Source organism: Neodiprion virginianus, chromosome 5, assembly GCF_021901495.1.
Source record: "Neodiprion virginianus isolate iyNeoVirg1 chromosome 5, iyNeoVirg1.1, whole genome shotgun sequence".
NCBI classification, from domain to species: Eukaryota; Metazoa; Arthropoda; class Insecta; order Hymenoptera; family Diprionidae; genus Neodiprion; species Neodiprion virginianus.
Window position 1 is genome coordinate 33,607,452 of NC_060881.1, and position 26,046 is coordinate 33,633,497.

General features: G+C 39.3%; 4 protein-coding genes across 7 annotated transcripts; 3 read left to right on the top strand and 1 right to left on the bottom strand.

Moving 5' to 3' along the window:
• Positions 1-336: 336 nt before the first annotated feature.
• Positions 337-3,445, top strand: LOC124306377 (neurogenic locus notch homolog protein 2-like). Its single transcript, XM_046767006.1, has 5 exons — positions 337-444; positions 524-646; positions 855-977; positions 1,533-1,799; positions 2,641-3,445. The coding sequence occupies exons 1-5, from the start codon at positions 348-350 to the stop codon at positions 2,868-2,870; spliced, it is 840 nt and encodes a 279-aa protein (XP_046622962.1). The 5' UTR covers positions 337-347; the 3' UTR covers positions 2,871-3,445.
• A 3,652-nt stretch (positions 3,446-7,097) lies between these two features.
• LOC124306373 (uncharacterized) lies at positions 7,098-12,739 on the top strand. Its single transcript, XM_046766998.1, has 5 exons — positions 7,098-7,556; positions 7,724-8,004; positions 8,080-8,380; positions 8,521-10,168; positions 10,275-12,739. Exons 1-5 carry the CDS (start codon positions 7,553-7,555, stop codon positions 10,342-10,344), a joined length of 2,304 nt encoding a protein of 767 aa, XP_046622954.1. The 5' UTR covers positions 7,098-7,552; the 3' UTR covers positions 10,345-12,739.
• A 1,543-nt stretch (positions 12,740-14,282) lies between these two features.
• On the bottom strand, positions 14,283-17,665 carry LOC124306376 (probable E3 ubiquitin-protein ligase makorin-1). Its single transcript, XM_046767005.1, has 6 exons — positions 17,338-17,665; positions 16,571-16,855; positions 15,946-16,267; positions 15,527-15,849; positions 15,287-15,443; positions 14,283-14,572 (listed from the first exon to the last, which is right to left on the bottom strand). The coding sequence occupies exons 1-6, from the start codon at positions 17,370-17,372 to the stop codon at positions 14,435-14,437; spliced, it is 1,260 nt and encodes a 419-aa protein (XP_046622961.1). The 5' UTR covers positions 17,373-17,665; the 3' UTR covers positions 14,283-14,434.
• A 972-nt stretch (positions 17,666-18,637) lies between these two features.
• Positions 18,638-25,367, top strand: LOC124306374 (ataxin-7-like protein 1). 4 transcript variants are annotated; one of them, XM_046767001.1, is made up of 6 exons: positions 18,847-18,926; positions 19,290-19,346; positions 19,976-20,170; positions 20,242-20,346; positions 20,438-21,165; positions 22,636-25,367. In XM_046767001.1, the coding sequence occupies exons 4-6, from the start codon at positions 20,343-20,345 to the stop codon at positions 23,377-23,379; spliced, it is 1,476 nt and encodes a 491-aa protein (XP_046622957.1). In that variant the 5' UTR covers positions 18,847-18,926; positions 19,290-19,346; positions 19,976-20,170; positions 20,242-20,342; the 3' UTR covers positions 23,380-25,367. The 4 variants fall into 4 exon arrangements, with proteins under 4 accessions (XP_046622956.1, XP_046622957.1, XP_046622958.1 ...); XM_046767002.1 differs by having other exon boundaries at positions 19,976-20,159; XM_046767003.1 differs by having other exon boundaries at positions 19,976-20,125.
• The last annotated feature ends 679 nt before the right edge of the window (positions 25,368-26,046 follow it).

A 26,046-nucleotide genomic window follows, 5' to 3' on the forward strand; every position in this document is an offset into this window, starting at 1 on the left:
TTTTTTACAGGGCATAATGGAAACGTTAGACCCAATAACATCTTCGAAGAATAACGTGATCGAAAAATTCACTTACCATACCGCGCATCAGAACCACCTCTACCACTGCATAATATGCATTTGTTAGGTTCAGTATCCAATTAGCAGAATACCATTTTGTACTATTATTCTCACCCGGCATTCATCGGGCAATACAAAGCTTCGAAAATCAACATCAACCGCGGATCGATATTCGCAGCTGGCATGGGACAATGAATATACTGTGCAAGTTTATATACCCTGAGGTGATTCGTCGAACATTTCCGACGAACTGCAATGCAGTTGTGCGCGAGTTTCTGCAATGCAATATGGCAAGTTCAGTGGTCGTGCTAATTTTTTGGAGCTTGTTGAGTCTTTCGCATGGCCCAGTATCCGTGTTTGCGCGGGACCAATTCATCATTAAAGGTATGACTTATTAGGTCAGGGTAGACCGGTTCCTCTTAAATTGAACAAGGTTCAGAAATAACGACTTCTGTTGCGATAGAAATGAAAATGGAGTGTCGTCGTCTGATATGCGGTGAAAAATCACGCTGTGTGTACAGAAGGAGTTGGTGCCGGTCACCACCCTGTCCCAGCATGGTGTTTTGCAGCAAGGAGGAAAACAACCGTGAGCATAGAATTCGAAGTCGTGTAATCGGGTGGCAATTGAGCTGAAAATGCATGTCATGGAATGCTCGTTATCGTACATCAGAGTATGTGTGGTGTGAGAATAATGAGGAAATAACAAATCAATGTCCAAGTCAGCGAAACACTAATTCAATATCCCATTTCGTTTCCTTCGTTTTCTTTTTGATTTTTTTTTTTTCAACTCGCAGCTGTACGAACACCAAGCTCATGCGACAGTGTGAGATGCTCTCGAAGCTATCGTTGCAGTACGAGATATGTAAAAGACCAGAGGACAGGTCTCGACACAGACATTAGAGCCCGCTGTATCGCTGGTGAGCAATAAGTTGGTGTCAATAATTGATTATTAGCTCTCACGAGGCAGATACGCGACTTGTCAGTGCAACGTCCCTTCCTCCTTCGTCACCTCGTCATCACTCTCCAAGTACTTAGTTTCATCTCCAGATGGAAAGACCCCACCGTGAGCTTCTTTGGGGCTAATCTTGTTTGGTAAAGCGAATGATTATTCACGATTATTCATACGCTCTTATCGGGGTTAATGCGAAATCGTTACGAGGAGAGAAAAATACCCCCACAATATGAAATGGCAAACAATTATGACGCAAACTGTTTCAACCGCGCTCTAAAACCCGTGACTTTTAACGGTACAGCATACATCGAGACACACTTAGAAGTTACGCTTGTATGCCAAGCTGCAATCACCGTCAGAAGCAGGATGTTGAAAAACAGTTGCGAAAGTGAATATCGAGCTAAAACAATTGCCAAGATACACTATCACAACCGATTTAGCTTCTCTCGAGAAATCTGCCTGCGTCCATGTCCTGATTCCTGGAACTTCTTTACCCAGTGACGTCACGTTTCGATTGCAGGAAGTGAGTTGAAATACCAGGCCGCAAGTTGCGCTGGATTCAAATGCCCAGGTGTTCGTCTATCCTGCATACTTCGCGAGCCAAAATGCCGGGGGTTTCCCTGCCGCGTCCTTCAGGCCTGCATACCGGAAGACGAAGCGGTCCGGTTCCACGCGCAGTGCATCCTCATGAACTGCTCGTCCCCTGATCACTGTTTTCTTCGGCAACCGCAGGGCTGCACAGCTGTAAACGGATGCAGTCACGATGTGGCCTGTCTTCACAGGCTCGGTGAGTAGCAGACGACTAGTTTTTGCATTAGACACTCGCCTATTAATAGTTGCCACGTAAACCTATCCAGTGAATTTGTAACAAGGTCCCACTACAGCTTCTAGCATGTGGCCATTCTCAAATCCTTTCATCGAACTTGAGCACGTTCTATTTTACTTTTTCACCTTTACGACTGCTCACGTTTATAGATCCGATTATCTGATGACCCAAAATCGTTGCTTACTATATACTTTCGGAACATGGTGCAGGTTGTTGCCGTACAGGATTATATCCGTGGACTATAAACTCATCATTTCTCGCCTACTAATACTCTTCATTCACAAAGCTTCACTATGTTCAGGGCACTTTGATGCTTTCATGCCTGTTGGAAAAAATCCCTGTGTTTGCCTCCTGTGGACCAAAACCCTTGACTGATCGTAACTAACGTTGCCCTCAATCCACTCGTGGATCAGGTTACAGATCTGAAAACTAATGAATTATCATCCATTCCTTCTGTTTCCCTATAAAAAAAAATTCACCGTATTCCCAAAGATGTTCAAGAATGTTGTTCATTTCACTGAGAAACATACTTTAATTTTTCTTCACATACATTTTCTCTCTCCTTCTCCCCCTCAGCTTTCAATCTATTTAATTACTTACTCAGCATCTTCCTCGCATTACTGAAATTACTTTGAGCACTCACTCAGGTCTGTATAAAGATACCTTCACAATCTTTGAGTCAATAGATAAATGAAAGAGATTACACGTGTATAATGAAGAGATAAATGTCAGTCCATACCGCTCATTCTTACCGTATTCCCTGTCATCCGAAATAACTCTGCGATAATTCGGTTTGTATCAGGAGATAAATTCCTGCACCATGCATGTCGTGGTGTCGTGTGCTCCGGAGGCTCGAAGTGCGAGCCCGTTTTCGAACCGTGCAGCACTGGAGGACACTCGTGCAACGCGCGACCCGGATGTCCATCTAAATTCGGGAATACCAGCATTGCTGGTCACCCGAGCGTACCGCCTAGGGTCACTCCAGGAATTCCGGGGATTCCCGAAGCTCGACAGATTCCTCAGTCTCCTTGATGCCACCAGCCACATACACGCAGAGGGATCGCAGACAAACGTACGACTATGCGGGGTGTCTACAGAACCTTGAAGACCTGGAATAAGCTTTGAATTTTTTTAGAGCCTTAAAAACCTGAATATAGCCTGGACTTTCAATCCTGACCTTGAGATTTTTCCGTTGTGTTATTTTTTGATACAATTTAGGTTGTCAAATCGATTACAGATCTGTAAATACGTTCAAAGCTGGTATAAAAAAAGGTGAATAAAACGTAAAAACAATGCATTTCACGGTAAAGAAGTTTCTGAGTCTGTTGTACCCCTTGTACAATATTTCTCTGTTTTACCTGTAAGGTGGCCGTTTTGACATGGTATTTTCTCTTTGTCACACACCGTAAATATTGGCAATGCAATGTAAGCATATCAGTTTTGAAAATTGATTCGTACTTGATTCTAATATGTCGTAATAGTATAAATTAGGGAAATAAAACAACATTATTTACGGATTCTATTCATCGTTAGCTATGTTATGTGATACGACTATAAATACTTGAAGCGACAAAAAAAAATTTTTTAATGATCAGTAATAAAAATTGTTTAACACGAAAATTCTTCAATTCCTTGAATTATCAAATACAAACTCTATAGACACCCTGCTATAGTTATGTACTGTTAAGCGCTGAACAGGCAGTCTGTTCTCTGCACATTCGTGTATGATCGATGTGGGTGTAATAAACTGTAAAATACGTGTACCTATTCTTCTAGTCCTATATTTTACACGATCACCTCTAATTGCAAACATAGACGTAATGTTTCACGTCAATTTACGGGAACTAGTCAGACCGTTCAGGCGACAAACGGAACGTACTGTGCCAATCAGATATCCAGCCGGCGTCGACAATCGCTACATAGTTACACTTCGTAAGCTAATTGCTCCAGTGAACCAGCCGAAGGTATAACAACCGGTTGGAAATTCCGATTGCTCACTGAGACGAAAGATCGAATCAAAGCATTTCCGGCATACGTTCGGAAAAGTAAAAGTGCAACACTCGGGTGATTCCCGCGGGTTACCATAATACTAGTTTCCGGTTTATCGAATGCTTTCCCACAGCGCATATGTCGCGAGTAGAAGAACAAACAAACCGCTGGGGTATGGCAGACAAAAAAAATACCACTCCAGGGTCATGATCACAAAGACTTTTGCGGAAAGGAGGAAAAAAAGTATAAATCAAACAAGTGTATACAACAGATAATTACATCCTGTGTTTCTCGAGTGGATACCAATCCTCTGGGGTATATATAACTGGACATTTCATCGATGATCGATTATGATGTAATACTTGGCGTGTATTAAGTATGGTTATTGGTAAATATATTCAAAGCTGTGGGTGACGTGCGGTTCAAGGATCGTGCGCAACCAGTTTATTATCCCATCTTAATGTGTTCCCATGTACCAAAAGGAAATTAGGCATAGGTTATAAGACGATGTAAGCGTTGTTGGGACACGCGGATGGGAATTTTGCAGGTAGATGTGGATCTGTTTTGTGTAATTTGCTTTCTCGCGAAAGGGGAGGATAGCATCTGCGTCTATAAAATAGCAGTACAGCATATAGTAACTGTGTTTGAAAAGATAGAGAGTTGTTGCTCAATGTAGGTACTATAGAGACTACCAATATACATGCTTTGGCACGCGCCAATGAGTCAGTATTCAAAAATGAAGCATGTTTTCGGTAACCTTTTATGGATTGCATCGCGCGTTTCTAGGCCGATGTTCTAGCCTGCACCCTGAATCAAGGTTATTGAGATTTACATCAATTTCACAGCATCCAACAGATCGGAAACTTTAGAATCTTGCTAAAATCATATCCATCTGTGTTTACAAGCCTCGTGTCCTACGAGTTAGCAAAGTACTTTTACTGCTACCATCGTCAACTCAACTCGTTCCTTTGTTACTTTCTTCGCGATCTTTTCCTTTTTTTTTCGCAAAATTTCAAATCTGTGTCACTTAATGGTTGTATGCGCAGTGATTACCTTCAACGGAGTAACACTACCACGATCTACGGATATGGTAAATAACCGTAAGAAGGCCAAGGCCGGCCAGTCAACTTATAGAGCATGATTTTCAAATTACAGCAATTAAAAAAAGACGAAGACGTAAAACAGAAATCAAGCTTGAGGAATGTAAATTTTTTTTCACAGGTTCCGTGGAATTATGGAAAACGGTTGTACCGGATTTCAGCGGCCATTAAACATTGGTTTCGTCAGTAAGAGGATCCGGCAAATGTTTTTTTCTAATCTCCTTTTATTTATTTTCTTGTCGTCGTTTTATTCCTCTACTTTCCTTTGCACCTGCTCAGGAGTCCGCAAAAGACTAGGTGTAACCGTTCAACGGCAATGTATGATTCGTGAGAGGTTTGAATAATGGATATTTAATTATGATTTACAAGTAAATATATTATTACTTTGACAAGCGGCCGACCATCGTATATGAAAAAAAATAACAAATTTACAGCCCGGTGACTAAGGCTGTTCTCAACTATTTATAGGATAAATTAGTAGAACGTCAATTACTAGTTTTTTGAATAAGAAAATTAAGACAAACTCATTATTTTACATGGATATATCAGCTTTCTCCGTTGTAAAACAATAACGGTAGTGAGCTCATACTTTCGCATCAATGACGAAGTACCATAAAATGGTAGTTATAGGTATATACATGCCTACTTTCAATCGAGATAGGGATATAACTATATACTACGTTAAATACGCTGAAATCATCAGTTGTAAAATACTCACAGAGGCATAGAAGATTAGGAACATTTTTTTCTCGGTAATTACATTTTATTCAGCGGAATCCGCCATTCTAACCGAATCTGATTCCCAATGAATATTTAATATATAATTCAAGCTTTCCTAAAAAATAATATTTCTACAGAAGTCTATGCTGTCCAATGCAGCAGTACCACTATAATTCTTTTACTGGGTTTGATTTGTGGCTCATTAGTACCATTCGAATTACAATATCCACAGAGCATTATTAACAACATTTACCCCTTATATGATCAATATTTCTCCTACTGATTTTAACGTAAAACTCCAAGACTAAATATTGCCCCCTAGAGTCTGTGCAAGAGCGCAAGCAATGTGCTTTTATTATCGTTACGACAATCTTACCAGCAGCTTCACCTGTGCCGAAACGTGTCGAATTAATTCGTTGCTATTATTGATCATCCTTCGGTACGCGATTCCCAATGAAGTAACACCATGGATCACTTCAGTTGTGCGACTACTTACTATCGCTAGATAATGTATTTAGGTGTTGAAGATTCACATTGTCCCGATCGTTCACACGGTCGCATTTTTTGTCTTCCACAAAAACAGTTGAAAATAATTTCATTGTCGCTATAGTTCATCTTATTGGCAAAACCATGCAATCTGGAACAGAGGAGATAAATAGTTTAGATTAAAAAATTTGTTATCGACCAACACCAAGATCATTAGACGATGATAAGACTTGGTTGCTCATAAGATAATGAAAAATATTGCGATCTACATTACCAACACTTGCTACACGGTTTACATACTTGGAAAACGCATCATGCGATGAAAATGAGCAGACAAATATAGGAATTATGATTTTCAATTCCAGTATTCGCAAAGTGATCGCCTACATTATCAACAAAATAAATATGAGAATTTGACTTCTTGCTACGATCTGTCATACGTTTGCTTATGACTGCAAGTCAATATGGGTCAACTATAGGTCCAATTTAGGTTAGTAAATGGAAAACACCTTGAGACAGTTTGATAACAGCTTGAATTATTCAGTCTTTAAAAGCAGTCGACAAGTTTGGAGTTTGCTCCACCATTATCAATTTGTGACTATGTGTTTCAAACACCGAAGGCTTTGAATAAATCGACTGTTGACCGCTTTTGAAGCAACAGGGCAAAAACGATTGTTGAACAGGACTCGCTGACCACCATAATTCTCCAAAAACCTAAACACTAGATTCAGTTAATCCAGCATGTAGCTCAGTAATCAACTGGAAATTGTCAGGCCAAATTGAACTTGACCACGTACTTACATTCGGTCCAAATGGTACAATCATTGTACAATGACCAGTGAAAAGCGTCTCGAACAAAGTTTGAACATCGGTCATGTTACGGTCGGCCATGTGCATACATTCACATACATTGTACAATGCATACCCATGGATGCACACTGACGCACTGTCGTAAATGAGAATCGAACTCGACGCCCAACCGATGTCATCGACGCGTCCTTTCCTGCGTCTGACGTTTAAAAGATAATCCTTTAACTTGTAAACAAACGTTTGAAATCAATCGCCGATATCGATCGATAATTATCGACAGAAAAGCTAACTCAGTGTTTAATACTGCGGGAAGAAATTTGTTCCAATGTAAGATCGAACAAAGTGTTTTTAATTGTACGTAACCAAACGCAACATAACCTAGCAACGTTCCGTTAATCGTTGGTATATTTCGCAAAGAAATTCGTCGAAATGATGCTCATGCTTTCACGATCAGTTGAAACGCTTGTGTGAAATAATACGCGCAATAGAATCATAACAACAATAAAGGGAGCAATAATAATAACAATGGGACGAAGAAAACCTCGCGTGTGACTCAATGGAAAAATGATGTAATCACGAGAAACGGGACGCTGCCGTTGTTACGATAATATGGGTGAGTACCGCAGTGACGGGCATAAGATAAAAACAGTTCTTCACAGCCAAAAAATTAGATTGTGAACTATTCGAGAAAAAACCAACATTATGGAAAATTCGTTAAAAAATATTCAATCCGTCCCATAGAGGTGTGTGTAGAAGTAAAACTGATTTGACCCTCTTCAGTTATGGCAGGGAATGAGAATGGGGCGGGACCGGCGACTGAGGAACCGCTGACATCAAGGCTACAGTGGCTGCAGCAGCGTCGTCAAGCTCTGCAAGAAAAGTTAATTCAAAAGAACAACGAACTCAAAAATATCTGTATAGACGAGGCTGAGTTAACCGGCATTTTACCGCCAGAAATACCACTGGAGCCTGGCGAAAGTCCCCCGAGTTTTCGGCGGAGAGTTGGCACTGCTTTTACCTATCCCCAAAATCTGATAAATAAACTCAAGACGACTGAAGCGGTAAGACTTAGCAATTGTGAAAACCTTTCGTCGCTACCCTCGCAGTATTCTTATAATCATCGTATTTTTCGATAGGAGGAATCTGCACTAGAATTGGAACGCCAAGTACAAGTTGGAATTGCCGAAGCTGCGTTGAGCATCTTCAATGATGCGGCGGAGAGCAAAGCTGTACGTCGCAAGCATAGACTTGTCTATCAACAGAGTCAACGTCGTCTTCAGGAACTAGATGTGCGTCTCAATTTCGTCAGACAGGCTCATGGAAAAAGTCAGCGAGCTTCACAGGTTCCCCATGTTTCGTCGTACGCAACGCAACCCCACCCACAAAGAGATGGAAAGCATAGGATCAAAAAGCCTCGACCGCCATTAGAATCAACTGGTAAAATCGATGGCCCCTAATAAAATTCACTCAACCTTAGAGAGGCTGATTATAAAAGACCTAACTTCCAATTGATAATCAATTCATTAATGAGGTGAAAGAAAACTTTTTTTGAAATCATGATTCAAAATTACTTTCAGGTAGCGACAGATCATCGAAATCGGCCAGAGGCTTGCTTCAAGAAGGCGGGGTTAGTCTAAGCCCCTTAGGGCAAGAAAACAACTACAACACTTATCCAGGAACGGGATATCAGGAGCCAGAACACCTGCACTCGCCACTGACAACTGTCTACAATCAAAACCGAATGCCTCATCCGATAGCCACTGCCACAACTCGTCAGCAAAGTCCTAAGCTGCTTGTAGACAGCGACCTGAACGACAATCATAACGTGTATATACTCCCTGATCAATACCGAGCGAGAACCTATTCCCACGGAAGCGGAGGCTCGCGGAATCCGAATCACTACTTGGACGCGGAAAGAAATTATAGGCCCGTCCCCAACACGTACACAGAACAGGAGAGGCTGCTGCGTTATCGGCAATTGCAGCTTCAGCAGCAGCATCAACAACAGCAACAAATGTTGCAAAATCATCAGCAATACCCAGAGTACAAAATCCCCGACAATGAGATTTTACGGTTTCATTCCACCGGGCCGCAGTTCTATAATGAAATGGAGGGCAACGTTCGTCGTTACGTTCACACACCCGACTATCAGCCAGGTTTCGGTAAGCAGCAACAACCCCAGCGGAGAGAAATGCGAGAAATGGTCGGTAACAGAGTTTCGTCGAGAACAAACGGGCCCCCGAATGACCCGCATCAGCCACCCGGGTACTGGATGCGGTACGAAGACGAGATAATTTGGCTCCCGGACGAGCAGCCGGTCGATAAATTCGGGAGCCTGGATCGCAGGAAGCGTCATAGTTCTCAGCACGCAAAAAATATGGGAGGGCCAAACAGTGCTGACCATCAAATTCGCTACCACACTGTGGCAGGGAGCAAGAGCACGTCGCTTCTACCGCGACATAACGTTCCCCTGAATCCCCCACAGCCGGAACAAACGGCAACTCAACCCCCGAGCAGAATGCTACTCAGAACTCAATCTCTCGGGAGTGTGGAGACGTGGAATTCGGGACAGTCGCAAGACTCACAAGATAAGGACACCACTGACAACGCCAGCTCCAAGGGCAAGGAGAAAGGGTGGTACGAAACTTCTCTCGATTCCGGTTCCAGCCCCCCTGCCATGTCCGGCATCGTTCACCGCCCGTTGATCGGGGGTGCTCTAAAGACTAAGCCAATAGCCAGGGACGCGTCAGTGATTGAGGACCAAAAGCGAGTGCCGCAGAGTCGTTATCATCAGCCACAAAAGATTTTCGAAATACCAGCGGAATCGAAACTGCCAGATAACAACAACGAGCGGACCTTGGAATCGCCGAAAAATTGCACCGTAGTTCAGGCTGGAAAGTACCAACCGTACAGAGAGGTGACGAAACCCTTTGAAATGTCCGATTTCTACAAATACTCTACGAAGTATCGCAAACGAAACGAAAACGCCGCTACCATTCCGGCCGCGTCGCAAAGTTCAATTATTATCGGAAAAAATGCTACGATCGCCGCCAATACATCTAGTAGTTCAAAACTACCCCAAGATCCTAGGGTGAATATGATGATACAAATGAGTCAAGAACTGAGGCTGGAAAATCTAGAGGAAAGAACTGTGCCTAGTCCAGTTCAAAAAAGGATTTATCAACCCCTTCAGCGAATGACTTGTCAGCCGTACAACGCGCTGAGGTAGTTTTCAATAATATAGGATGAAGTAACTAACACCCTGCCAGATGTGCCGTGTCTTTGAAGCACTTTTTTCCCCTTTCAATAAATTACTCGTAATTAATTGCAGGCCGGAAGAAGGGGGCGAGGAGTGGTACGTTTCGGAAAAAGAAGCGGCATCAAGCGCAACGCTGGTTTAAAGCAGCGCGGAATTCAATGTCACAATGTCGAAGATACTTTGTGACAAAAAAGAAAAATTAACAGATCAGTTACTTTACTTTGAAAAGTAATTCGATAATTGGACATTGGATCAAATATCTGTTTCACAGTTTGAATTTTCGACTATTTTTGAACTGTATCAAAGACTTAAATGTAGAACAATAATGTATTGATAATAGCGTAGTTGACCTTCAACTAAAGTTCAACGATAAAGTTAACTGAAAGTACGAGTATGGTGCCTTTCACATTCACTTAAAGTGCCTTATGTTAGTTAGTATAAGTGAAATTTGCCTTTTTTTCAACCTATCAGGCAGAAGTTACTGCCTATATTATGTGATTTCAAAAGGGAAACGATCAAAATGTACGTACATAAAAAATTTTGTTAGTACTTACATTATTTAGCAACAATCGGATATGAAAGAAGAAAACGAAAAAAAAAATAGAATGAGAAATGTTAGACTGTGACTAAAAGGGTATCATTGACTTGTCAAAAAAAGTAATAGGTGACTTTTTAATTTCGTTATACGTATGTATATATATATATATAAGATTTAAAAAGTGTTCATTATTTAGTATTGGTTATTATCATTATCGGCTATTATGAACAGAAAAATGATACGAAATCATACAATCATACAATTGTAGGCACGTATCACGTGTATATTTATCATTGTGAAGATAGAAATTGTTATCACCACAGACGTGTAAATTGAATCCAAGTGCCTTTGTATACAATAACAACAATCAATAATAATATATTATTATAACTAAGAAAACGTTGTTGTGTATTTAAGAGCTAAAGACTACGTGTTGAAGGACGCGTATTACTTTTACAAATTGGTTCAAAAATGTCCGATATTTATTTAAATAAATACCCATTTTATATGAGTATATTATATATTATCTATGTAAATTGTAGGTGTAGGTATACATACACGTATACTTGGTATGACATATCGTTCATATCCTCACCTCGTCCCATCCGTTTTCATATTTTCCCGTTTTTGTGTTTGCAAAGTAATATATCAGGCAGCGCCAGTCCGCCTTATGCAATCATTATTCATTCTTCATAAAATTGTATTATTTTATTATTCAATATACAAATTATGTACACTAATTAATGTTTGAATTCGAATAACTGTTAGCCCTGATGCTATACTTATTTGTTATTCATAGAGATTCGCATTGGGTTTCGAGCGACGAATAAAAGTGCTAATAATTGTCTATCGCAGCTCGATTGAATAAATTGAAAAAAAAATTTTTTTAAATTGTGTTAAAATAAGGACAGGAAAATATTAATGCTACAAGCGTACTTTTTGGATTTTTAAAATCAAAGAATTATCCTATCTACAGACAAGGGGCTAAATAGTAAACCGCCAATTAGATGGTCCAACATGTCTTGTTTGCTAAACTTTTCTTACGAAATTGCCATCGGTCGAGGTCATCTCAAGTGAAAAGTTTTGTAAAAAAACTTACACAATGTAACACAGGACTGACTTACCCAAGATCTTGAAGCCATCATCAACAATTAATCAATCATCTTGTAAATGTGATATGTATGCTAATTGTACAGACAAGGCACAGAGCTACAAAAACTACAGGACAGGCATGGCGTCTCGTTGCGCGAATTACAAATAGAAGTTTGAAACTTGCGATTAATGAAATTTGTAACCAAGTTTATTGTTAGAAGGGTATATCTAAAACTAGATCACCATTATTATTTCACTCGACAATTAATTGGCAGTTGGGCATTTTTAAGCTTATCGTTATCAACAATAACTGTTACAGACATAAAAACAATGATAGCACATTAAAAAAAAAAAAAAAATTATTTTAACTCATATATGGCTACGGCAATTGGCTAGGGCTAATAAGTGAATTTATTTGTTTTACCTACTTTGTCATACCAGTTAATTATTTTCTATACGTATGCGTAACACAGTTTTCGTTCTGTTCACTATTGTTTCACAGATTACGAAAATGAGAGCTTAAAGACCAAACGTTAAGGATAGATGATATTGGCCATGGGACCATGCCGTGTCCTCGTATTATACGATAATGCGGCATATGGATAACAGCGCATAATGTTAGGTGAGTATGTATATTGAATAATTAATCAAGTAAACTGGCCTGAAAATGTGTTGAAAACACGGATATTAACCCGTACTAGACGATACACTTCTAATCACTCTTACGTAGGCATGAAATTCGTATATTGTTATATTTTAAGAATCTAAATTGCCTAGACCCACATTTCTATCTACATGCGTTCTTTAACGTATACGGAATCGTACAATGTATCGAACCAAACATACTGAATTAAAAATTGACCTGTATTTTCCGTGCAATAATTACGACCGGCTTTTACGCCGCGTATAGTGATGAAAATAATTCAATTACTCGCCTGAGTTCGGAATACGTTATTGTTTTTGGTGCTTATTTTTCATTCCGCATTTTTTTTCGTTTAAGTTTTTTCTTTCACATCTATACTGACAAGAATTACTTCTAACAGCGTTAAACACTTTCTATTTCAATCGATAACACAGTAAATCAACAGGTCATCAACACTATCGTAAGAATTTCGATCATATCGAATCGGATTCTTGATAAAGAGCAAGGGACACCTCGAATCCAAACTATAGTCTTAATAACCGCCTCACAGTCCATACATACATGCATACATAGATACATACATACATACATAGATACATATATACTGTAGCAATAATGTAAAAATAGTTATAACAACTAGGGGTGGGCCGATGCTGTCATAAAATACATATGTATACATAAATATATATATATATATATATATATATACAAATATATACCTATGCATGCGTGTATATTGTATATATATATGAAGGTTTTGAGGAATGATGAAATTGAATTTTGAAACCATTACTGCTACTTGAACCATCATTTTATGGTGGTCATGACTGTTTGTATTGAATTCAATTATTCAACGGTGTAAAACTTTAAAATCAAATCACGAATTACTGATCATCAATATCTTCTATTTGGTCGGTGACTCAATTATACTCGGTTCTCTGTCTTTCTTTACCTTTCATGAGTCAAAATTCGAATTGACGATATTGTAGACACGTTAAAACGACAATAATACATATGAACATTGGTAATACTCAAATCTTTGATAGTAACGATGTTAACAAAATAGCGTCAAAATTCAATTCGGGTGAACATAACGATATATTTTTTTTGTGTCCTTTGTTTTTGTTCTTTACGTGGAACGTGATGTTATCGTATTTTAATCTGGGGGTGAAAAGTTTTCACAACTTACGTATCATCGGCCCATACCTAATAATCTCTAATTAGTTTCTTATTTTTAACCCGGATATAATAATAATAATAATAATAAATCACTGTACATAAAGCTATCTTAATAAATACAGCAACAATACCAACAGAGGCAGTAGCAATGTTGTCAGGCGTGGCTTCGCCTTTTCTAACTATCACAAATTTATCGTATATTCAATTTCGATTTTTGTTGCAAAATTTTTTTCTAAGTATTCTTCCAGCTTTGTTTTTTTTCGGAATATTACTCCCCCCCCAACCCCGAACATTTCTTCAGTCACACACAAAAATCTATACACAAATATTCACCCAAAGGCATTCGCACTATTAGTTATTTATAACATAAAATAAAATATTACTAATACAGTATTTAACAATTAATTAGAATTTAGAGGTAGGGTTATTTATTTAGCCAATAATACTTCGAGTCTAGTAGTAATTTTAAACAATTATTAGTTGCATAAAGCTCATCCAAGGGCAGTGTCCGGATGAAAAAAAACTTTTAAAAAAATTTCACGTGAGCAGCAACATATTAATTAGCCCATTAAATGTTTTGCTAGAAGTACATAAATTCAAAATAATTAAGACTCGAAGTACTATTGGCAAATTGTAGAGTTTTGACGGCAGCAAGTATAACAGCAATGGTTGCAAGGTAGGTATTTGAATTTGGCTCGCAGAAAGTTATAACTACGATGTGGTTGTTAATTTTAACACGAAATTAAATGAGAAGACGAAGATTAGGGTAGCGGCTGTGAACTAATCAAAAAATAATTCATACTCTGACCAATCGGAGTCTTCGGAATCAGAGAAAAAGGCAACGATTTCTTCCAGGTCGTCAATGCTATACATCCAACGATTATCTCGCTCGTCAAGGAAGTCCCACAAGATCATCTGCTGTTAAGGACACAAAAGATAGGTAAAATAAATTAAAAGGTATCAACATTTATTTGAATTTATATATCAAGTTCTTACATCAATGTAATAATAACATTTATTCGTTAGAATGCGAAAACAAAAAAAGGATAATGTTTCGAAATTTTCACAGTGAGAACTAAAAATTTCGATCGATGTGGTCGCTTATGACAATCCAAGGAGAAAAAATGTACTCGATATTTTGGCATAAACATACATGTGTCAGTGTTGAAACAAAAATCCTTCTAGTTTCAGATTGACAAAAAGCCTTATAAACGAAAAACTAATCACAGCTAACAATCACAGGCTACTAATACTTTTGTATTATGCTTTGACTAAGTAGTAGCTTGTTGGAAATGTTTTAATAACTGTTTAAAGCATAATTCTAATTCTACAAAAACACAGATCAATTTAGCGATTAGGCACAGAGGTATGCGTAATTCTATCACAGTAATCTTAGGCATTTCTACGTTTTACAGCTAATAACTTATGTAATAAGCAGTCAGTGTTCATTAAATATCACAGTTTAGGAGTTAAGAAGTCATGAACTAAGCTTTAAAAAAATTATCTGGAGGTAAATGAAAAATTTCCCTGTCGACATTTGTAGTAACAAAATAAATGTTCGCAGCAGTCAGAACGTTATCAGATATTTGGTTCTGATAATTCTCTACGCAAAATCCCCTGCCAATGACTTACTTGTAGAAAGTCTATGTCAGCATCGGCATAGCGATGGTGCCGCACAGGCGGTCCGACATCTGTTTTTGTACCATCTGGCAAGGCGTGTAGATAAAAGCACTTATTACCAAAGGGACATTTTCCACGACCCTTGTTGAAATACTTGCAGTCCTTGGTGCTGTGTTTAGGGGAGAAAGTAAAGTTACATATTACAAGACTGACAAAGATGACCTTTAGTTCCTTTAGTGGAATTGCGTTTACCTTAATGCTTCTTTGTAATCGACGATCAGTTTTTCCTTTTCTTCCTTGGTATCAACCCAATACATGCTAGGACAGACAAAGTCAGACGCGACGCGACACTCGGGACAAGCGCGGATAATTTTATTGTCAAACTGTTTAGCTTGCCGCCACTTCCTTATGCAGGTCAAGCAGAAGCAGTGATTGCAGTTGGGCAATATACCAAATCTCTGTTCTCGCGACGACTTTTCCATAATCGTTTCAAAGCAAACACCACACGATTTTTCTCTGCTTCTCTGAATTGCAAACGACAACTCCATATTGACTTCGTGCTGTTTGACGCAGGCCTGTTAATGATATGAATCACAAGAATATCCAAATTAACATTATAAAATTATACAATCTCCGGAAGAAACCAAGTACTACAATTATACTTAGTTTACATTTGTATGTCTTTTTCGATGTTCCTCATTGTGCGGATGCAGAGCAGCTCTGCCACACAGTTCGCACATGTCTCCGTGCAGGTATGTGCAGTCTGTTTTTTTGCAGATACCGCTGGCCTCCGCATACGGACAAAGAGGTTCAGAGGCTGGATTCGAGGTTTGGCCATGAGGATTTAATGCCTGGGCATAAGATAAAGGTGTTGAGGTTGAGGCTGAGGTGCTAGCTGATTCTGAAGTTGAGGATGACGCAGCTGACAGGCACGAGGGAACGAATTCTGGCGCTTTCACCCATTCCTCTGCACGTGGACGCTCCTCTTTACCACTGAGATGTTTAACAATAGCCAAGTTGTAGGTAATTGAATACTGTCGTACAACTGAACATTTTTCAAGTATTTGTCATCAATGGTATTCTTTTGATGTAGTTTTATGGATATTTTCAAAGTGATAATGGAGTTGTTGGTTCGCAGGTTTCTGCATGGCCAAGGGGAGAACTTAGCATTACGAATAAAACCAGTGAAATTTAGACATCTGATCAACTTTAATATAGATGCCCATATGGGTATTAATTTTTGAGCTTGAAACTGCATTCCAAATACTAGCAAACTCTTTTTTGATTGAAACTTACTTATTTTCTGGTAAAAAATTTGTCATCTTGCTTGGAGCAGTGGTTTTAGTATGAGATGACGAAGCGCCAGCGGTAGAAGGCGCAGGTTCGTCGCGAGAAGAGTGCCTAAATTTGCATCGGCTACCGAACTTGCATGAGCCCTGTTTGAAGAAACGGCATGGACCTGTGTTGGGTGAAGTATTTTGGTCTGCTGCTGCAGTACTGGGGGCCGGATCTTGTCTTGCGCCCTGAACATGTTGGTATCTGCAATTATTTCCTTCCCGACAGATGCCATTTACAAAGTACCTTCAATACGAGAAAACCACCATTAGGATAAGTGGGGAAACGATTTGTAACGGGATATCTGATCGATCACAAGAATTAATCTTGGTATTTTTTTCCTTCTTCTGCTTATTATTTACATATTTTGCAAATCATATCAGTTTTATATCTTTTGCACAAGTAACACAGGAATATAATAAGTACATAATCTACGCAGTGTGCACATACATAGTATACACATTTACATGCGTAGAAAAGTACGTTATAGGTATGTACTGTCAACCAACAACAAACGGGACAATCGTACTCCTTTTTTCAACGACCATATCAATATTTACCCAGCGTGTGGAGTGTTGACGTTTTTCATATGCGTTTCTACCAATGAGGAACCGGCTATTCAGGTTCGTCAGGTGAAAAAAAACTTCACGTGTAAACCACAGGAGCGTTTTGAAATGGACATAGTCCGTCGGGATTCACCTGGGCTTAAATAAATTGATTTTTCTTACCGGCATACAACGCTTTGTTTCCAGATATCAGCCATTTTGTTGAGCTCGCGTCGTAACAATCGTATGCGCGACCGCAGCGAGCCGCGCACTTATCAGGCACGATTTCGGGTATTTGGATATTCAAAACTTTATGCGAAGGATGATTTCTTGCAGATGAATTGTTCCCTGGATCAAAAATGTCTCCAAATTCACGGATCAATCCTCAGGGTCGCCTGTTTGCCGTTATATGCCTGCGGTTATGCCCTTCAAACAGGGCTGATCTCGTGCCCCCAGACTTTTTCTCCTGTCACAGCCGAGACTGCTGGGTGCTGGCAACAAACGAACGATGACAACCCCTGACGGTTCACAGCACGAACTACACTACAGGTATGTTCCATTTATGCTTTCGCAAAACCAATAAGCCATACTCGACGAGTCGCTTTGAAAAAGCACTACGTTGACTAGCACTGATTTCATTGGCCATTGTTTATGACTTACATGTACGTTGTTTCATCCAGCCAATGGTAACGCTAATCTTGGACTGCAATACGTATACGTCTCACTATTGACGTAGCCGATGGTTCGCCAAAGTAAATTGGACATAAATGATTACATGTTTCAAGCCTTGAGCTGAAAACCTGCCGGTTATGATAGCATCAGTGTCCGTTTCTATACCCATGCATACACGGAAGATACAGTAAGCTGTAGTATATCACAAATGCATAGCTGCGACGTTACCTGCAGTTACTACTTTTACAACCCTTACGCGCATCTCGTATCTCTGTCTTCATCTAATTACTCGCGTTAGAGAAAGACACGAGGATATGACTGCGCAGAGTTTAACCAAACGAACGTATGTTACGTTATACACTTGGCAAGTTGCACTGAGAAACCTCAGCTTCAGAGTTCAGGGAAACCGAGATCTGGCTTAACAGAGATGATCCTGCAGAGGAACAAATATGTCGTCGAAGAACCTGTAATCGACTGATAAGAAACCAATAGACTCGGTTGTAATCGTTTGAAATTCAGCAAAAGAAAGAAAAATATCTGTATTCGCATACCTGCGTATGATTGAACACGAACGAGCACTAAATGGCAGCAAGACCCGTGCGATTCATGCATTAACTCCAGAAGTGCGTGCACACGCTCATGCTCAACCGTCCCACCGACATACCACCAATACTATCGTTCCGAGTGCACGTGCGTGCATACCGTGTCTACGTGTGAGTGCGCGCATCGTAGTCAGGTATAGTGCATAATACATGTGCGCGCATACACACCGGCCATAAGCTGGCGAGCAGAAGGACTTGCTCGGCACGACGGCGACTCCGATCGGTCTAGTACTCCTGCTGGGCCGCACGCCTAGGGAGGAGGCATAATAGCGGGCAGCGGCAGAGCGAGCGGCCACGCTTCCACCCTGTGCCGAGCATAACATACTATTGCATACAACAACGCAGCATCGCATTCTGAACCGAATAAACGGTTCGATAAAAAAAACGTAAGAAGCGTTAGAAGCCCAATTGCCATGTCGGGAAGTGACAGCCCAACATTTTTTCACGGTCAACCATGGTCCAGTTGGATAGAAAAAATTGGAAGGGATAAACCGCTGAGTAAGTAGCCCTGTTTACGTTCGTCCAGTCGCACCTAGGAGTGGGTTGTCAGACATATTAAATCCCTCGTTTCACACACAACCGATCTGACCAACCCAACCACCTAACCTAACCTTACTTTATTCTCACAATTCTTTGTCTGACATTCGTTCTTTCGTGGATGTTTCACTCTCTGCTATCTACTCTCTGGATCTTGACTATCCACATCGTAGACATAACACAATATTTATGTAAAATTATTTTTCAAATATTAGTGCGTAAACGAAAAAAATCAACAAACAATATTCCTATGTTTTTTCACACTTCAAATTTATAATAGCATAGTTCTTGTTGTTCTCAACGTTATTTATTTTTGTAATTTAGGTGACGATGAAACTGAAGATGAACCACGAAGCTCGGTAATGCGACTTGCTGCGGAAGGTAAAATATAAACTGTAAAATAAAAATATATATTATCAACAGAACGAAGTAATTCCATTATTCCAGTTTATAATAATAGTTATATTGTATTAAGACATTTGTAATGTTGTAGTTATTTTTTTGGATTAAAAACAAAAAGTACTTTTTATTGCTTGACGCTTACTTTTATTTGTTTTATCTTCATTTTGTTGCCCGCAATTAAATTTTAGTGTGTGAATGACGTAGTTGTGATGAAAAGAATAAGAAAACAAAAAAATAATGAGCCAGCTGAATAAAATGTGTTCATAAGCATGATGTACTGAAAGACAATATTTTGAAACGATGACAAACTGGTGCATAAATGCCGTGGAATCAATTTGTTTTTCATTCATGCTTTCTGAGAAGGTTCGAAGACCATCGATGCCTCTTACATTGATAATTTGCAATTTGTTCTTAATCTCAAAGCACATTGTGTAATCCGAGAACCCATGGTATTCAATTGACACCATAAAGAAAAACGAGAACTGTGATGAAGCACAAGAAAAAATTTGAAGCTTTGGATAATGTGCCGAGTACCATTAGAACAAACGTACTTCAGCCTAATCAAAAGCGAAATATATAACATAAGGGATCTCATGTTTCTCTCTCAGTTGTGCCTGATGCACGTACGATGCAGGAAGAGAGAATTCTGCTTGATGCAAAAGCATTTATCAACAATCTGGATTAAAAAGAAGCATACGAAAAGCAGAGAATTTCTGCCACAGGATGAGAGCAAAAACGTTCTCAAAATCTTGGACAATGTGCAGTTTAATTAATTAGATAAATCATTTTTCTGTATGGATATGGTAATCGAAGAAGACAATATTTGGACTATAGTTGTCCTATAATTATCTGGAATTTTATTTTCATATTTCAGATATCGATCTATATGGTTTTTGCCCAGAGAGGGATGCGTTTTACGGAGTGGTCTGCGAAATTTGTAACGCGATCGTTAAACCACAAGCCCTGATACAGCATATGGGTTCGTATCAATTCGTCCTGCAGCTTGTTTACCATGCTTTATCGTTTAACAAAGACACGCAGCTTAAACGAAGACTGTCTCTTATTTACAGAAATACGACATCCATCTGGTACAGTGAACCTGCCGCCGCCTGCAAACCCGGTAGTAAAACCGATAGCCAAAACAGCCTACTGCAAAGTATCAAAGTTGAAAAAGACCCAGACGTCGCAGCTCCCGTCTAGCAGTAAAACGAACAATACTACGTCGAACAAACGCACGGCTGAACAAGCGAACCTCCATCCACAATTACCTCTATCCTCGCCGCGTTCGCCGCTCGAAAACATTCCGATACAGATAACGAACAGCGGTTCAACGGTCGGCTCGAGCCCGGTAAAAAGCCCGGGCAGTGGGAACCACCAACGTCGGAAAAAGCCGAAACCTGAACGCTCGCTGCTCAAGGACCGGGAGTATGACCCGGACCGGCACTGCGGTGTCTGGAACGATGAGACGGGGAAGCCGTGCACCCGCTCCCTCACCTGCAAGGCACACACGGTCTCGTTGCGGAGAACGGTCACGGGCCGAAGTAAAACCTTCGACAAACTCCTCGCCGAGCACCGGGCCGCGAAGGAGTTCCCGCCGGCGAGGAGTTCGACGAAAGTGACTCTGACGGGAACGGTGACGATGACCTCAACGTCTTCGTCCTCGTCCTCCTCGTCGAGCGCGGGTCAGAGCTTGAACGCGATTGTGATCGGTGCCGTACACGCTAACGCGGCCAGTGATTCGGCGACGCCGAGTTCACCGCCGGTTCTCTCTCTGCCTGATATGTACCCCTTGCCAAAGGTAAAGATATTAACCCTTGAATTGTTAAAAAGAATTTTATTCGGATCCTTGGGAATGGCCCTTCGCGCCCAAATTAACTTACATAAGAGGTCTTTTGGTAATGGATACCCATCAATTTTTTCACAAGGATCTATTAATCGAGTCTTGAGATAAAAGATCGAATGCTCGAAACGTCATCACCCCCCCCCCCCCTCCCTCCACCACCACCACCCTCTGGGTTATTGTGTTATGTACCGCTATGGGTAACCGTTAGGGGTACGTGTTTTTATGACCCAAGAAATATTTCTGAAGGGTTAATTCAGAAATCCTGAGACACGGTCATTTTGTCCCTTTTGTCATTTTATTGACCAGGGATAGCTGAGTCACTTTAATAATTAGCTAGCACCATTATCTGGTATAACATTACTGACACCTTGGGGTCGTTGAAGACGTTGAATTCAGAAATCCTGAGACACGGTCATTTTGTCCCTTTTGTCATTTTATTGACCAGGGATGGCTGAGTTACTTTAATAATTAGCTAGCACCATTATCTGGTATAACATTACTGACACCTTGGGTCGTTGAAGACGTTGAATTCAGAAATCCTGAGACACGGTCATTTTGTCCCTTTTGTCATTTTATTGACCAGGGATGGCTGAGTTCAATATTTAGCTGGCACCATTATCTGGTATAACATTACTAATACATTGTGGTCGTTGAAGACCCCAACCGAAAATTGCTTGCTGTAACGAAGCAATTAAATATTTTGACTTAATTTGTATGATTTTGGGCATTCACTTAACTGCCTTTCACAAAATAAACAAGGTCGCAACAATAATTTTTAATATTACTCGACACCAAGGTGCCAGCAATGTTACACGATTGTCATTTTATTGACCAGGGATACGATGGCTGAGTTTCTTCAATATTTAGCTGGCACCATTATCTGGTATAACATTACTAACACATTGTGGTCGTTGAAGACCCCAACCGAAAATTGCTTGCTGTAGCGAAGCAATTAAATATTTTGACTTAATTTGTATGATTTTGGGCATTCACTTAACTGTCTTTCACAAAATAAACAAGGTCGTAACAATAATTTTTAATATTACTCGACACCAAGGTGCCAGCAATGTTACACGTTTGTCATTTTATTGACCAGGGATACCATGGCTGAGTTTCTTCAATATTTAGCTGGCACCATTATCTGGTATAACATTACTAACACATTATGGTCGTTGAAGACCCCAACCGAAAATTGCTCGCTGTAACGAAGCAATTAAATATTTTTACTTAATTTTTTTTTTGTTTGGACATGCACTTAACTGTCTCACAAGATAAAAAAGGTCGCAACAATAATTTTTAATATTAATCGATACCAAGGACTCAGCAATGTTATACCAGATGAAGGTGCCAGCTAAAGGTTAAAAACTCTTAATCACGAACGACCCCAAGATACCAGCTAAAGGTTGACTTGAATTTTTGTTCCAGACCAAGCTCGAGGAAGACTTCGCCAACCAAGAACTGGGCCTGGAGTCCTCGATGGTCAACTCGGCTGGCATACCGGGTTCGATAACTGCGCCCATATCGGTTCTGCTCCCGTCCTTGTCGCCGGCGACCGCTAAGAACGGGGAACCTTCGATCGCCACTCTCGTACCTGCGACCTGCACAGTTTCACCGGCGCCCTCGATCGTTCCGGCCTCTCTACCTACGGCCCAGCCGCTGATATCGAACATCCTGGAGGCGGAAACTCCGGTGGAATTGGACTCCGAAAGTATAACGATATACTCGCCGATTTCCGGTTACAAGGACTCCGGCAAGTCCCAAATAATCGTCCAGATCCCACCATCGACCATCAGCAACGCTCTACATTCCCCTATTAGTAAATCCTACACCGCCCAGGCGTCGATGCCGTGTTTGAGCATATTCGAAAACTCCGTACCAACCGCGACGGCGGCAACATCCTCGGCTTCGGTGTCAGCGAACCAAATAATCAATGGGAAACGGAATAACAGCCACATGAGCGGCTCAACTACCAGAGCGTTGAAACGGAGTAAACACGATTTTTCGCAAGAGTATTCAACCGCGATTCAAGTCGAGGCGACGACAACGTCGACACCTTACCCGCATTTCGGGGACATATCCTGGTCCAACTGCCACCCTGAACCGTTAGCAGTTAGTCGTTGGCTCCGCATCACGTCCAACCGTAAACAATACAACTTTAACATTCACTGACACAAAACTCTACCTACTCCAGGCTAAAGGTTTTGCACACGCCTCGTTTACCGAACTACCTCTTAAATATTTCGAATTATTTCCCAAAATTCTTATGGGTTAAGTATTCCATTTTTTCTGTACCTTTACGCCGAATTTCAACCGTTCGAAAAGAGGCTTAAAGAGATTCGGCGGCAAAAAGTAACGCGGAACAAATTTATCTGTCTTTCATTTTTTTAGAAATTCAAATTTGTTTTTCCGTTTCTTTTTCATTTTTCTAATTACTTTGTTTCTACTTTTTCTCCCCAATTATCTTTTTTGCACGTCGGTTTACCGCTTTATATACAGTTCACAAGCAGCAGTTTGGTTCAGTTCGCCGAAAGGTGAGGTACCGGGATCCGTTCGAGGCTGCAGTAATTTTTTGTAATATATAATTAGAAAAAATGAAAACGAACAAAAAAAAAAAAAAAAACAACATAATGAAAAACTAGAAAAAACAAACGGGATATTGTTGTTTTACAGTGCCCGCACTGTAATTATATTATATTAAAACGTTGGATAAATTTTTTGCAACTGAATCTAATGTTTAAATTATTTTCTTGCATGTAAATGATCGTTTAGCAAATTCGTGTACAGATTGAGTGAGTGATGGTTGTTTGGTTTTTTACTTTAGCTAATTTTTTTCTTTTTTTATCAATGAGGAATTCACCCTGTGTATTATCTGTTAGCGTTAATTTTTTTTTCCTTTCTCTCTCTCTTCGTGAAACCACAATTGTGATCAGATTATTGTGAACGTTTTCTGAGAGAAGTTTTATTTAATTTTTTTTTCTTTTTTTTGACCAACATCGACGTTGAACAATCGAATGGGAGACATTATATTTTTTTATAACTAGGTTTAATTTATTTTTTATTCACGTGATGTATAAATTTAATGATTGCTTGCACGCGCGCAACGTCGCGAAGTTTCGTTTTAATTGCCGTGACGAACAAGACGAAACGATATAAAGTCTGATAAATGATATATCAAAATATCATAATTTATACCTGTAATAGACGTAGCGCTGATGCAACAGTCGTTTTTCCCCGTCAGATTTCATGATTTTTAATCGCATTATCATTAGCGCCAGTAATTTATTTTCCCGTTGTACAATATTATTTCTACATAAGTGTATATATTTCACGTTTTTTTTTTTTTTCCTAGGCAAGTTTCTTTATATTGTATGGAAATTCGTAATTATTAAATGTCTACGTTAAGAAGATTTTGTACATGTTTTATTTAGAAGACAAAAAAGTAAAGGAAAGGAAGAAAAAAAAAATAAAAAATGAAAAGAAATTGCAGAAACAAGGAAAAAACGATGAACGCTTAATCGTTGAATTATTTGAATTAAATTAGAGTAAATAATTGAAACAATTTTTTGTTTTTACACAACAAGTTGCACAAGGAAGCAATTTATTCCTTGTAAGAGCAAAAAAAAAAAAAAACAAACAAACAAACGAAAAAAAAACAAAATACCGATTTGCACCGTGTATCTCTTTTTTTCTGTTGCTGAGACTCAGATGTACTATATGTTGATTTTCTACTCGCATTTTGTATTTATGTTTCTTATTTGTTCTATTTATATTTTTCAACGTTTTAAAATATTAGTAAAATTTCTTATCTTGGTCTCGATATGTCCTTTTACCAACAATTAAAGAGGATGTATTTAATAAAATAATTCATGGAATTTCATGAGTGTACATGTAATGTAATGGAATTTAATAACAAGAAGATAATGCAGATGATGATTGTTACGACTCATGAAATGACACCAGGATTCTTAATTTTTTTATCCTCCTGTTCTTCGTTTTCATTAACTTCTTCCGCTATCTTCATTCGGGAATTATTAACTCTCCGTTTACATCGATTCGATTTTCACCAAAAAAAAAAAAAAAACCGTGTAATTCTTATTTCCCAACTCGCATAATACAAAGATAGAAATAGCAAGAAAAAGAAAAATCAGAAAATCAACCTGTTCATTCGTGTTGAATAATAACATGTGAGAAAAATTTTATCGTTACTCTCGATTTGACATGTATATGCAGACAAAATTCGTTTCGTTTCTACGTATAAATTTATGTATACGAATGTCGATGTGTAAAGAAGACTTTGTTGTATACCTGATACAAAATAGTATAATAAATAACAACGGCATATAAGACGAACCGGAAACAGAGCAAAACTGTTCGAAATCAGACGTGGCAAACTGTTTCTACTAAAGAATCATAATTTTGTCACGTGCTTGACATTTCTTTCGGCTCTGTTCCGATATCCGCGATGTAAGTTCAAAATTTCCAACATTATCCCCGGAGATCGGATAATGTTATTATAAGTTTATAATGAATAATCGAGATAGTGTAATAAACGCAGAGAACTGACCGTTCTGTGAAACTGAAATTATAGATAAATTGCGTATGTATGTATAAATCGAAAGCATGCATTAATTGTAAACGGCATTATACGTATACAAATACATTGAACATGTTCAATGTAGAATCTTGCCAGGTTTAACCGGGAATATAAACGCTCTACACGTTTATAATGTACACGTTAATCAACGGATCCGAGCGTATATTAAACATTATGTATTACACAACAACGCGTTGTTTCACCTACAGGTGCATAAACATCTGCGTACCTACCTAATTCGT

Excerpts from the sequence above, each read along its gene's own strand:
- LOC124306377 (XM_046767006.1), top strand. The coding sequence starts at position 348 with ATGGCAAGTTCAGTGGTCGTGCTAATTTTTTGGAGCTTGTTGAGTCTT. Across the intron at positions 445-523 it reads GGACCAATTCATCATTAAAG|AAATGAAAATGGAGTGTCGT; the intron begins GTATGACTTATT and ends CTGTTGCGATAG. Across the intron at positions 647-854 it reads CAGCAAGGAGGAAAACAACC|CTGTACGAACACCAAGCTCA; the intron begins GTGAGCATAGAA and ends TTCAACTCGCAG.
- LOC124306373 (XM_046766998.1), top strand. Across the intron at positions 8,381-8,520 it reads ACCGCCATTAGAATCAACTG|GTAGCGACAGATCATCGAAA; the intron begins GTAAAATCGATG and ends AATTACTTTCAG. Across the intron at positions 10,169-10,274 it reads CAGCCGTACAACGCGCTGAG|GCCGGAAGAAGGGGGCGAGG; the intron begins GTAGTTTTCAAT and ends AATTAATTGCAG.
- LOC124306376 (XM_046767005.1), bottom strand. The coding sequence starts at position 17,372 with ATGGCTGATATCTGGAAACAAAGCGTTGTATGCCG. Across the intron at positions 16,268-16,570 it reads AATTTTTTACCAGAAAATAA|TGGTAAAGAGGAGCGTCCAC; the intron begins GTAAGTTTCAAT and ends TAAACATCTCAG. Across the intron at positions 15,444-15,526 it reads GATTACAAAGAAGCATTAAG|CACCAAGGACTGCAAGTATT; the intron begins GTAAACGCAATT and ends CCCTAAACACAG.
- LOC124306374 (XM_046767000.1), top strand. The coding sequence starts at position 18,842 with ATGTCGGGAAGTGACAGCCCAACATTTTTTCACGGTCAACCATGGTCC. Across the intron at positions 19,347-20,241 it reads AATGCGACTTGCTGCGGAAG|ATATCGATCTATATGGTTTT; the intron begins GTAAAATATAAA and ends TTCATATTTCAG. Across the intron at positions 21,166-22,635 it reads ATATGTACCCCTTGCCAAAG|ACCAAGCTCGAGGAAGACTT; the intron begins GTAAAGATATTA and ends TTTTTGTTCCAG.